This window comes from Pogonomyrmex barbatus, unplaced genomic scaffold (assembly GCF_055798465.1).
Source record: "Pogonomyrmex barbatus isolate J1 unplaced genomic scaffold, ASM5579846v1 scaffold20, whole genome shotgun sequence".
In the NCBI taxonomy this organism is placed as follows: Eukaryota; Metazoa; Arthropoda; class Insecta; order Hymenoptera; family Formicidae; genus Pogonomyrmex; species Pogonomyrmex barbatus.
Window position 1 is genome coordinate 3,045,579 of NW_028297117.1, and position 13,493 is coordinate 3,059,071.

Genomic DNA, 13,493 nt, shown 5'->3' on the forward strand with positions numbered 1-13,493 from the left:
ATAATTAAATTTTTATGCTTTTTTGTTGTCATAAGATTATCTTAAACAAAATAAACTTCCATTAAACTCCCACAATGCACATTTTGTTTAAATATTTATTTAATTGCCAATTTATATATTATTAATATATGTAGTAATATAAATATATTTATTATAATTATTTAAATATATATATATATATTTTTTAGTTAGAATTTTTTGTAGTTAGAGTATTTGACACAGTTACGTTCTTTATAATATGGAATATATTTAAATTAATCGTTTATGAGAATCTTTAATTATAATTTAATATATTATAATATTAAAGAAACAATATTGCTGTACCAATTTGTTTTTAGTAGGAATCTTTTACATTAATATTCTTTTATAAATTAAATTGTTATGAAGTAAATTAAACTTTTTTAAATTTGATTTAAAGTATTTGCGATTTTAAAAAGAAAATATTAGTATTGCAGAAAAATAAATAGAGATAAATAAAGATTCGAGCTAAGTTATTAAAGCGTTTTTACGTAACAAAGGAGAAGTAGCTAAATTGCGAGTTATTTTTTATAGTCGGAATAAAGTGTTACATCATAGTCTTTGCTAATGTATATACTTTTGTCTTGCTCGCATTACCATCTCGAACTCGTTCTGACACGCAGTCTGTCACGCTCCCGCTGCCGTTATCTGTGCATATACCATATGAAATGAGCCAAAATCATCTTATGATATTTGCAAAGTAGATTATTTTAATACAATACTTATTTTTTATAGTGTAAAAATATAAATTAATTATTAATATATTTTTAATACTATATATATATATATATATATATATGTATATATTCGTGAGTTTAAGACTTTCAAAAAAATTTTATAAATATAAACTTTACTTAATAGAAGAAGAATTATGTATGACTTTTTGTATTTCTACATATTGATATGTTACATTTCTTATATCTTTAATTGCTTACAAATTAAATATTTGTTGGAATTTTTGCTAAAAATTGAAGAATTACATTGATTAAGGAACTTCTAAAAACGTTAACGATGATTTTGGCTCATTGTATAGGTTTCTACACTTGTTTCTATAGCTGTATAATATCATGTGCCATGTATATATATATATATATATGTATATTGTGTAAAGTAGAAAGCTTTTAAAGCGCTGCTATACGCTACATGTGAACGTATATACACCATGTATTATTTGCGGATGCGCTTTTGATCTTTTTTATTATTTATTTATAAAGCGCAACCATTTTATTTTGCATTTTTTTAAAATTATAATGGTATTGTAGAATTTAATTTTTTTCTGAAGCCATAATGAGATATAGAATTGAAAACTTAATTAAATAAATATCAGAGTGAATTGTGAAGTATCACATTATGATATTGTTAATATTAGTAACATTTAATTAATATAAATTATATATGTTTATTGTACTTGTGCATATTTCACATTATTTTATAGATATGTTTCCTGATATATTGCATATGAATGTCTAAGTTAATTTTGTTAAAATGAATACTGTGACATTTTATTGTAGCGTGAGCAGTAAGGAGTGCTACAGATTAGCGTGATCAATAGCATTTAATTACTTTTCATTATCTCCACTTATATCTCCAATTTTTTTCTGTCCTTTCCGAGCAGCACATGCCCATATTATTTATATTGTTGTGTATTATAGTAAGTTAAGAGTTATCTATACAAATCTTATATAGATCGATCTTAGATCGATTGCTCAGCATAAAATATATAGTATTGACAGAAAAAAATAAGGCAAGAAAATTAATTTGGATGAGATATTATGCGTTCGCTATTATTCGAAAAACAATCAAGATGTTTGCCACCTTCGGAGCTTGTAGTCGCTTCAAGGCAATCTTCTTCTGTATTTTCTTTCTTACAAGTTGTACGCCAGAAATCCTCCTGAGTGAACCGGTAGCATGTTGTCATAGCTCTCTTCTCTGCACTCTTTAACGTACTATTCCGTAGCAACTTCGATTGCGTGATCCATGCGAGAAAGGGTGGCTTTTGTAAATATCTTTCCCGCCTTCTGTAGTAACCTTCAGATTTTTTGCAAGATTTGCAGTTTTTTTTTATTAACTTTCACAAAAATGTATTATGCACACTTGACGATCTGGTCCGTTATTATACGAAATACATACTGAAGAACTTGGCATCAGATATTAAGATCAATTTAATCTATGTGCAAAAGTATATTGTGATTGATAAATTTGTTGTCTTATTTATCTATAGACTTATTTTTAAAATATTTCCATTAATATATATTTTATAATTTATCTTTCATATCTTACATCAAGTTCTTTTTAACCTTCGCAATATAAATTAAAATTTATTAGAAAACTTTTTCGAAATTGTGAGGGTTAGAAATAGAATGGAATTATAAAATACTCTTACCTTTTTTTTTTCCTCGCATGTCTCTGACTTTATGTATTTATTATCTATGTATGCTATTGAGTAGTTTTATGATATTTAAAAAAATATCCAAATAAAATGTTTACTTGTTTACGAAATAAAATCTTTTATTATCAATATTTTTACGAATTTTAATTAATACATATAGAGCATACTATAAGATTTGTGTCAAATTATATTGAATTTTCGATAGATTTAAAATTGTGTTTGTCTTCAAGCAAGTTTGTATAACAGAATTAATTTCCTGAAAAATTTCACAAATTTTACATTTTCTATTAAATAACATTAAATAAAGTTTACAATAAATTGAAAGATAAAAGTCTAATTTAAGATACGCGTTATCAAAATATTCTCAAAATGATAAGTTATGAAAGAAAAGAATTTACAATTAACTTTTTTATAGATTAAAAATTATTTTTAAATATAAAAAAGAGAAATATCTCGCCGTCAAATGTACGCTAGCATTTCGTCAAATAATATACAGTGCATGTAGAACTTTGATGCAAATTTTATAAAATATTATATATATATATATGTATATATTTATTTGTATTAGTTTACATATGTAGATATAACTGAGAAAAATACCATATACATTTATAAAATATTATTTAAATATTTATATTTTCTAAATTTCTTTCTAAATATTTATATTTTACTAAAATGTTTTATTATTACTGAAATATATGTTTTTTGTGATTTCTCTTTGTCACTTCTATAAACTTTTTACAATAATTTCTCTTTTATAAACATATGTAAACTTTTCTAAGACTTAATTGCATTGTCGAGTATGATTAATTCGTTTTTTAAATTATTTTTAATTATTAACTATGTTTCTCATTTTAAATTATGATTTAACATTTTTAAGTGTTATGGCTTTAAATTACAATTTCAACTATAATATAACAAAAAAGGAAATCAATTAATCACGATCAAGGCTAACCGACATCGTGATGCAATCAAGTCTTGATGTATGCTAATTACTTTTCTGCAGCTTATTAAACTCTACGTAGCATACTCAGCCAGTTAAAAATGCTGCCATTAGCATTTCTTTATTTCTTTTTATTTTTTGTTTTTGGATACTATTCGTCAAAATCTTATTCCTTGATTTGCTGATATCTGTAATCTCTATGAGCATGTTATAACATTTTACAGTTTATGGCAGCTGTGGAGCGTTTCCACTTTTTGGCGATGCGAACGCCGTTGTCTGGTCCGCGATAGTACTCGTTATGTAAATTATTTTCCCAGGTGTTACAATAAGATGAACTTCTTTCCGGACTTCGAATACTCTGTCTGGTGCACGACGAACAGTACGCTAAGCGGTCCAGATGGCATCGAATTCGTGGTCGTCTGTTGCGATCATTCTGACTACTGCAATCGCGATCTAAGGCCTTCTTTTCCTACTCACGAGTCCAGAGGTCGATCATATTCTCGCTTCGTGAACCACCTCGAAGGAGGTACAATAAATTGCAGTTAAAACGGCTGCTGCGAGATTCTTCGCCTTCAAGGTTGCTTTGGTCACGAAGTTCATTTCTTCGTCAAACTACTCACCAAAAACGGGACAATAAATTTAAAGGATTCAATGGCTGATTTCATAATAAATAAAATGATAATACTTAGAAAGAAAGAAAATTTTAAATAAAAATAAAAAGAATTCTATGAATTAAAGAGAAAATTCGTAATAATCTTTAAAAATATAATGTGTATTAGAGATTGTAATTTTGTAATTATAAATTACAAAAAAAATTAAAAAATACGTTCATTGGTAAAGCTATTATTTTAAATTAATTTTGCGTTACATAATTTAGCTTAGATTTATTTTATGATATTAAATGTATGGCACTATTATTAGATTATTGTCATTAAATTAATGATTTTTGCAATCAAATAATTGGTGTAAATATAATATATAATTATAATCATATTTTGATTCTAAAAATCTTTTCTTATCCATTTGATATATTTATATGTTTTAAGAAACTGATAGCAGATGTATTGTTAAAATTTTATAATATTACGTCATAAACTTTGACAATTTTTTTTAAGAAAATTATGATAATTTAATGGTTTTCTAATTAGAAATAATTTTATGAAAGTTGAACATAATATCTAAATGTTATAAAAGAACAATTGTATTATTACAGTAATTGCTATTTATTATTAAAGGATATTTCTTTTTTATTATAAAAATTTGTAATATTTACAATTGTATATATATATATTTTATCATAATTAGCATAAATCTATCATCAATAATATTTTCTATTTTTGCCTTTAAATGTTTAAACATTTTAACGTTTTTAAATATAAATAATTTCTGTTTTAAGTAAAATTTTATTATTGAAAATTTATGTATACTGTATTAAACTATTAAATTACAGTATTTTTACATATTATTTTATTATCAATGAACATTTTTATTTTAATTGTTAAAATTGTTATATTAATTTTATAAAGTTATATTAATGTTTATTTAAGTTTTTAAATATAATTTATAAAAATTATATTTCCGTTGTGTAATATATTTATTAAATTACAAAGTAATTTATGGTCGGATGCATTTTCTGCCTTTCTATCCTGAATCAGCCGTCCGTGATATAATGTGAACGATAGATTTTGCCTTTGTAATCGTTGAGTTGCAACAAGATGTTTTATGCAGATAGCTAATAGCGATTATTACGTACAATTGCACGCGATAGTTTAAAAAAATTAAGAAAGTAATTTATTTGTTGCACATTGAATGTTTTTTTTGTTGCGAATAGATTGATGAACGATTTAAATTTATTCGAAAGAGAATTGGTTTTGGACATCTACAATTGAATTAATTAACAATTTTTGAACATTAAATTTATTTCTTTGTCTCGTGATGATTTGGTAACTTTTGAATACGTTGTTATATCAACAACTTATATAACAATTTACGCATTTGAAACTTCTGATTCATGCACTCAGGGTTACAGCAAAGTTATAAATTCTTTTAAAGCAAGGAAAGAAGGATATTTAAATAAGTCATTGAATCCTGAACAATGCAATGTAATTTGCGAAACTTTTTTGAGGCTTTATATTTATATTCCAATATTATTTGAAATCAATGGTGGATTTACATATTTCGGAAATTTAAATCCGTTATTTTATAATTTTTATATACCTCTCTTACACATTATATGATAATTTCAAAATAAATAATATTTTTAATTCTATTTCTAATTACAGTTCGTTTTTATAATTTTTAAATTTTAATTAAAAATATATATTCTCTCTGTCTTAAATCCGTCATTGTTTTAGCGCTTGAGTTTTTTTGTTTTGTGAATTATGAATTAGCGGGAAAAAGACCTTTTCGATGGCAACCTTGGTAAGGCACGCGTACGACAGTGATGAGAAAAGCGGGGTATCGATTATCGATTTTCTACGCTTTTGTGAATTGTCTGGGCGCGCACTTTTCACACTACACTCTCCTCTGTATTCCTTCATGTTTCACCCATTATTTATCTTGCTTGTGCCAAGCTGACAAGACAAGGAACGGACAGAATGGCTGCCATCGACCGACAGTCCTCTCTATCCTAATCGCGTTTATTGTATTCTTTCGCTTTTGGGCGACTTTTTATTAAATAAAAATTGGTATTTTATTACAAAACGGTTACTGTTTCGTTACATAATGGAAGATATTTTTGAATTATAAATATATGCATTATCTTCTTTAGAGGGTCTAAAAAATTATAAATTATATAAATGAACGTAATGTATCGTAATTGTATCATTGAAAATTGAATGTATTATTTTAAATTTAGTATTTGTTTTATCTGTATTTTTATCACGTTTAATTTTTGATGTTTTAACATTAAATAAAATCTCAATTTTAAAAAGGGCTAATTTAAAATTAAGATTAATTAATTTTATAATATTTATTTAAATATTTTGTTATCCATGTTAAAAAATAAACTTTTTACATAATTTATAAAAGCTATTTTTTTACAGAACTTAAAATATTTTTGAAAACGTTGAATCACATATTTATATATCGTTATTCTCTATTCGATATCTCTTGTTCGTAATAAAGAGAGAATGCAGATAACGTTCTATGTACGTTACGTGCAGATAAGATAATATAGGTTTGCCGTACGTATAAATATATGTACTGTAGGATTTTGCAATGCGAAGAAAAGTTGATAAAAAGGATGAGGGTATTTATTACGAAATTATGAAACAAATAAAAATTTAGAGAATTTTGAAATAATTAGATAATTGGTTATCCGTATAAAAGAAATATAACTTAATGTTTACATATTGTACATATATGTTTGTATGAGAAGAACGTCCAATGTTATATGTTAATAGTTCCGGTTGAGATTGCTGAAATTACAATTTGATGTAATAAATTAGAGAGAGAGAGCCTCATATTCTCTACATCTTAATATATTTAAATATATAAAGGTCAGCGAATGCAGACATTTGTACTAAATCATGTTTTTATAGCAGTGAGTGAGAGCTATATGCATACTTTTAATAATAGATGGATTATGTTTTTATTTTATTTGTTTATCTGTAGTATATTTATAATTCATTAAAATCTATTAGTTATTTATACTGCAAGTGTTTAGTTATTTATACTGCAAGTGTTTAAAGCTATGTGGAAAGTACATTGTTAATATCTACATGTCAGTGAATTTCGAATAAAAGTGAACGTGGGGGGTGGGCGAGGGTGTAATTTGCCAATGCAAATGAAATGTACTATTTCGAATGTAAAGTAACGAGGCGTGCACGATACGATTTAAACAAAGAGATGATGGGACAGGTTGGAAGCGATATTCATCGATTATATGTGCTCTAATAAATCCACGAGGACGGCCAGTTATCAGTGGATATCCGCACAGCTGCGATTTGATATTAACATGAAATACGCGTGTTATGTGCTCGCTTGTGGAATCACACGACATTCGACATTCATGTGATTTAAATCGACGATTTAAATCGACGTTTTATTAGTTACAATTATATTAAATATTATCAATATTATTAAAATGTGTAGAACTCTGCCATATTTAATAGAAATTTTAATTTTAATTCTATTTTATTAAGAAATATATCCGTTAATATCCGTTTTTCTCAATAAAAATTAATTAATTAAAGACTAATCAAGTATAAGTGAAAGAAACACTCCAAATTGTATAACAATCTTGTTTTTCATGTTTTGTTTATTTTAAGTGCCAAAAAATATGGAAAACAATAAATATATAACAATAAACAATAAATATAAATCAAATTTGGCAATTTTTTTAACTTTGTTATACTTTATTAAAATAATATAATATAATATTAAAGTAATATAATATAATATAATATAAGACAGTATATTTTATTTTACAAGATTAGAAGAATATAGTATATTATTATAGAAACTAAATCATATAAAAAAAGGATAGGAATTTAAATTTTGTCTATATAGCTTAAAAATATTATAATATTTATATTTTTTTATCTATCTTGTAATCAAAAATATTATGTGACGAAACAGCAGCCTACAAAAAATAATTATTTAAGTGACATATTCGTACGAACCCCATATTTATTTGTTAATATTAGCATGGTGTATATCTCATTGTTACTAGAAGACTCATCGTTGAATGTGCGATCATTCATCAGTCGTTTTCAATCGTTTTTTCGCCATGTTGCCTCATCTCATTGAAATCTTCACAGAGATCAATATCCAATTATATCGCTATTCGTCCTATTTACACATGGTTCCATTTATACATGGTTCTCGATAACCAATTGAATTTCGCAGTTGTTTGATTCCAAAATGGATTATATAGTTATTTGTTTTTAGAATATTTACAAATTTAAATTACAATTTCCCCTTTCAACCGTCACGTGCACAACTGCAGAATGAATTTCGTGTTACGTCTATCTTAATTCAAAAAAGTTTTTTTTCGTAAAAAATGATTTGTACTTTGTACAATTATTTAATTAAAATTTGAATTTGAGAATGAAGTTAACAGAAATTAATTTAGAAACAAATTTTTTGATATATTAAACATTTTTATATTTAAAATTATTAACTCTATATTTAATATAATGAATATAAATATTTATATTAAAAAAATTAATCTATGTTTTATATTTTTATGTTTTATACATTTTATAGTTCTTAAATTCTATTTTTTATTATAAATCTCAGTTCTTTATTAGATACTTCGACTTATTTTATTGTAAAGCTAAAAATACAAATTATTTAACTAATGTAAACAAATTATTTTTGAATAAATAGTCCTTCGGTATTTTATAATAATTTGATGGACTTTTACTTAATACCATTTTTATTTAACATTTGTGTAATTTTTTAATAATAATTTTTTAATAATAATTGATTAATAGCATTGCGTGCGCGCGCGCGCGCGCGCGCGCGCGCGTGTGTGTGTGTGTGTGTGTGTGTGTGTGTTTTGACTCGAAAGAACATATTTTAGATGCTCTTCAATACTATTAGGTACGAAGGTATGTATAAAGATGTGCATAACGTGCTTTGTCTTGATAAGATAGAAAATATTTATCTATATGTGATTACAACATAAGTTTAAGTAATATCACATAGCAAAGATAACTTAACACTAGAACAATTTATCATCGGGGGAGATTTAATAGAAAAAGAACATCTAGATATAAGTGGACATAAAAACTATGACAAACGATTGTTTTTGTTCACAGTTTATATTATTAATATCTGTCAAAGTTTGTAAAAATAAATCTCAAGGCTGTTTGAAAATCTTATTTATACGAGATAACTTGATTTAAATATTATCCTACATGCTAAATACTTACTTAATATTCTAGTGTTAAGATCGTATATAAAATTTGAAACAGTAATGATAATGAAAATTAGCAAACAATAAAATAACAGCAAATCATCAAGACGCAATCGTACGTTAATGCACTATCCGATATTTTCAAAGAGATTCTTGGGACATTTTTTTCAGTTTTATGATTTGGAAGTTCAGTATGTATTAAATTGTTGATCATTATTAGGACCTGGATTTTTTGTGCGATTTTCCATGTTATGCGTGGAGCACTATTGTATGAAAGTGTCGGGTCTTCTCGAGAAACATTGTTATCTCATTTCAGCGAGAGCTCCTGATCCATTCCCACGCAGCGTATGACAGCGTAAGAAACCGCACGGACCTCCGGGTTCTAGTCATTATACTGATTAGTCTAAAATCCTGTCTATGTTGTATCAAATTTTACAATGTGTTTATTTAATGGCTGCTGTCATTGCGAAATTGCTTTGAGCTATCTATTTTGTTAGCATCTTGTTATATATGTCTTTTTGTCTAACACAATTATGCTTTATGCTTTTTTTCTTTTTTTTTTTTCTTTCCCACGCTTTTATCTTATAGCTTTTTATTGTTTGAATTAAAAAGCTTTGCTCGTGCTTGCTTGCTTTTAAATCAATAATACGCAATACTGATCAATTGTAATCAATTCATTTACCTCCATGAAATTTTTCGTTTCCAAGATCAGTGGTATTCAACTTTTTTTTTTACCTAGAAATTATTTGAATAAATTTTATTAAATAAAAATATTAACTAGCATAAAATAATTAGCATTAAAAGAATGTTTTTTTTTCCTCTAATTAGATAATAAAATTGCATGTAAGAAAACGTCCCCGAATTTATGTAATTTGTTCATAAACTTCGAGGCGATACATGGATATTGCCAGAATATTGCCAGCGTATTGTCAGAAATGTATTACGGGTTGGATATCTCTGATATTGGTACATCATACCTTTGGTATGATAACGCATAGAACATGGCGTCATCAAGGTTGAAATTAGCGTTTCTTCGCCGATGCTTCCTACGTGCGAATAATAATCGAATATATCTTGCCAAAAGTGTCATCGAGCGGTGATGACGCAACATGGGTCACCTGGAAAATGGCCTTGACGATAGCAGTACCAATATGCGCGATCTGCGTGGTCGTAATGACAATCTATCATATACACGTGACCAAAAAGAGGCCGGCTAGGCACTTTCCGGACGATTCACTGGAGGCTCCGGACCGACCGATTCTGGGCGGCGTTACTATCAGGGACATGTTGGAGATGACTACGAGTGGCAGTGGCTCAGGTAGGTCAAATTAAATTAAAGTTAATCATGGTAAATTAGGACGATACAGATAGGAGTAGAACGATAAGATAAAAGGCAAATCCCTCGAATTCTTTATGGAAAATTTTTAAATAAAAGTGTTTTCATAGAAGTATCATCACTTCTATGGAAATATAATCATAAATACATTTGTTAATAATTATTTAGAATGCAAAGATAATTGCAAATTTACATAATAATGCTATTTAAAATTATAGAGTTTTAATATAATTCTTGATACATTATGATAATTTCTTGATAATTCTTGATAATTTTCTTAGTTTTATTATTATATAGAATTAACAATTAGCAAAATATGTATATAAAATAGTACATAAATTATTCATTGTATATAATTTTAAAAAAATTATTGGAATTTTAAAACAAATAAAAATTACTTTATGTAACGGTACGTGTATATGTATATGCATGCATTTCGTATACTCTTTTATAAATATAATACGTTATTAACGTATAAAAATGTGTGTAGAAATCGCTACGTTAAAATTTAATTACTTAAATTTAATTACCTTTTATAACTTACGTTAAATGCAAAGCATTGAGCGTCGATACATAGCTCAGTTTTGTTTACTGATATTTTTTTTTATGGAATTATCATATTTTGCATACATATTTTAATCTCTTCTCTTCTCGATCAGGCATAATGTACAAACACGAGACGCGTGAATCATCTTTAATCATACTGAAATTTACGTTCTCCAATGCCCATTCTCTCTCAAGTAGGCCTGCCACTTCTGGTACAGCGGAGCATAGCGCGCCAGATTCAGCTAGTGGAAACGATCGGAAAAGGTCGTTTTGGAGAAGTTTGGCGTGGTCGTTGGCGGGGTGAAAACGTCGCCGTGAAGATTTTCAGCTCGCGAGAAGAGAGATCCTGGTTTCGGGAGGCCGAAATTTATCAGACGGTGATGCTGAGGCATGACAATATCCTAGGTTTTATCGCTGCCGATAACAAAGGTGTGCATTCCATTTTCTTTTTTTACAATTATTACTTAAATTAAAAATCCTAACGGAATTACAAATAACGCTTAAGAAACACTTGTTCATCTAGCACTTTTTTCAACGTGTTAATTTTTCGAATGTATCTTTTGAACATCTATTCGTTGACATTAATAATATAAAAATGATTTTAACACAAATTATGAATATCTTTTTTTAAAAATTAACAATTGGAGAATATTATAATGCAAATATGCTAGTTTGTTTAATTATAAAGAAGTGCGTTTTAAATTTAAATAATAAATTAAACTTAGTAACGTCTAGCTTAGTAATGTCAAACAAATGCAAAAAGTAATGTTGAAATAATATTGAATTACAAACATTTTATTTTTGGAAATGTATCAAGAGTAATTTTAATTTTACAAAGTATTGAAATGATTTATTCAAATTACATAAAATATTAAAATGCTGTGTTCTTTATTGATTTTCCTCACATATTTTATCACTTTGCTTGTTTTATGAAAGCAGTTACAGTAAAATTTTTTTTTAGATATATGTTGGATAATATTTTGAATTGAGAGAATGGTGGAGGTCATTTTATGTTTTTCTTTTTTTCAGATAACGGCACGTGGACACAGCTGTGGCTGATTACGGATTATCATGAGAAGGGTTCACTCTTCGATTATCTCAACAGATCGACCGTCGACACGAATGGTATGATAAGGATGGCCTTGTCGATCGCCACTGGTTTGGCGCATCTTCACATGGAAATAGTCGGCACGCAAGGCAAGCCAGCCATCGCTCATCGGGACCTGAAGTCAAAAAATATTCTCGTAAAGACTAATGGTACCTGCGCTATAGGCGACCTCGGTTTGGCCGCCAGGCACGACGTAATCACGGATACTGTCGACATTCAACTCAATAACAGAGTCGGCACGAAGAGATACATGGCGCCTGAAGTAATTATGCTACCATGGAAAAGATTTCTTTGATTCTAAATATAAAAAGCAGAAGTATTATCATTTGCTATTTAAAAGGAAAAAAGGGAACAGCATTATAATTATATTAATAAATGCTAATTACTTACTTTTGATAATACTATTCAATATATTATTGATAATAACACATTGAAATATTTTACAATAATTATATAGTCAGTTTTATTAAATAATTTGAAATTAGATATATCTTTCTACTCTATATTCTTTTAACTCAAAATATCAAAAATTAATTTTTTTTTTTTGTTAAAAGATATTAACACAATCAAATTTTCAATTCTTACATTAACTGAAAAAAAGATTAAATATATTTTAATAAAAACAGATAAATAATAATTATTGTATAAAAATATCAAACACAATTGATAAGAGTTTGCACTTAGTCAGGAAAGCAGCTCTTCTACAACTCGTATGAACGTTTTTTGCTTTCAGGTTCTTGAAGAGACGATAAACATGAACCACTTCGACTCGTTCAAGAGGGCCGATGTGTACGCACTCGGTCTGATCTTCTGGGAGATCGCTAGGCGTTGCAATGTCGGCGGGATTCACGACGAGTATCAGTTGCCCTTTTACGATTTGGTGCCTTCCGATCCAACTATTGAGGAAATGAGAAAAGTTGTATGCACTGATCGACAGCGACCATCGATACCGAATCGATGGCAATCGATTGACGTACGTATTAAGACAGAAAAGCTAATTTAAACAATTAACATCTCAAATAATTATTTGAAGAACAAATTATAAATAAAATATTTTTATAATCTTCAATTGTAATTTTAAAAATATATCTAAAATATATATCTAAAAATATTTGTTTTGATATTTATATATTAATTGAATTAATTTTTAAACGATTTAAAAATATATTGAAGTATATGACATAATATGTATGTATATATTTATATAGTCATTATATAATTATAAAATATGATAAAATTATAGCAATGATTTAAAGGAGAAATATAAATATAAATTTAAAATATCAA

At 27.1% G+C, this 13,493-nt stretch overlaps 1 protein-coding gene across 5 annotated transcripts in view; it reads left to right on the forward strand.

The window, feature by feature from the left end:
* The window catches only part of babo (TGF-beta receptor type-1 babo), a 40,005-nt gene that overhangs the window by 18,379 nt on the left and 8,133 nt on the right, over nucleotides 1–13,493 (forward strand). For 2 of the 5 annotated variants that reach the window (XM_011638611.3, XM_011638615.2), the window contains 5 exons: nucleotides 3,668–3,876; nucleotides 10,301–10,534; nucleotides 11,294–11,527; nucleotides 12,128–12,468; nucleotides 12,940–13,179. In XM_011638611.3, coding sequence (XP_011636913.1) covers nucleotides 3,668–3,876; nucleotides 10,301–10,534; nucleotides 11,294–11,527; nucleotides 12,128–12,468; nucleotides 12,940–13,179 — 1,258 coding nt within the window. The remainder of the gene's footprint in view (nucleotides 1–3,667; nucleotides 3,877–10,300; nucleotides 10,535–11,293; nucleotides 11,528–12,127; nucleotides 12,469–12,939; nucleotides 13,180–13,493) is intronic. The other 3 variants (XM_011638614.3, XM_011638613.3, XM_011638612.3) reach the window with 2 other exon arrangements.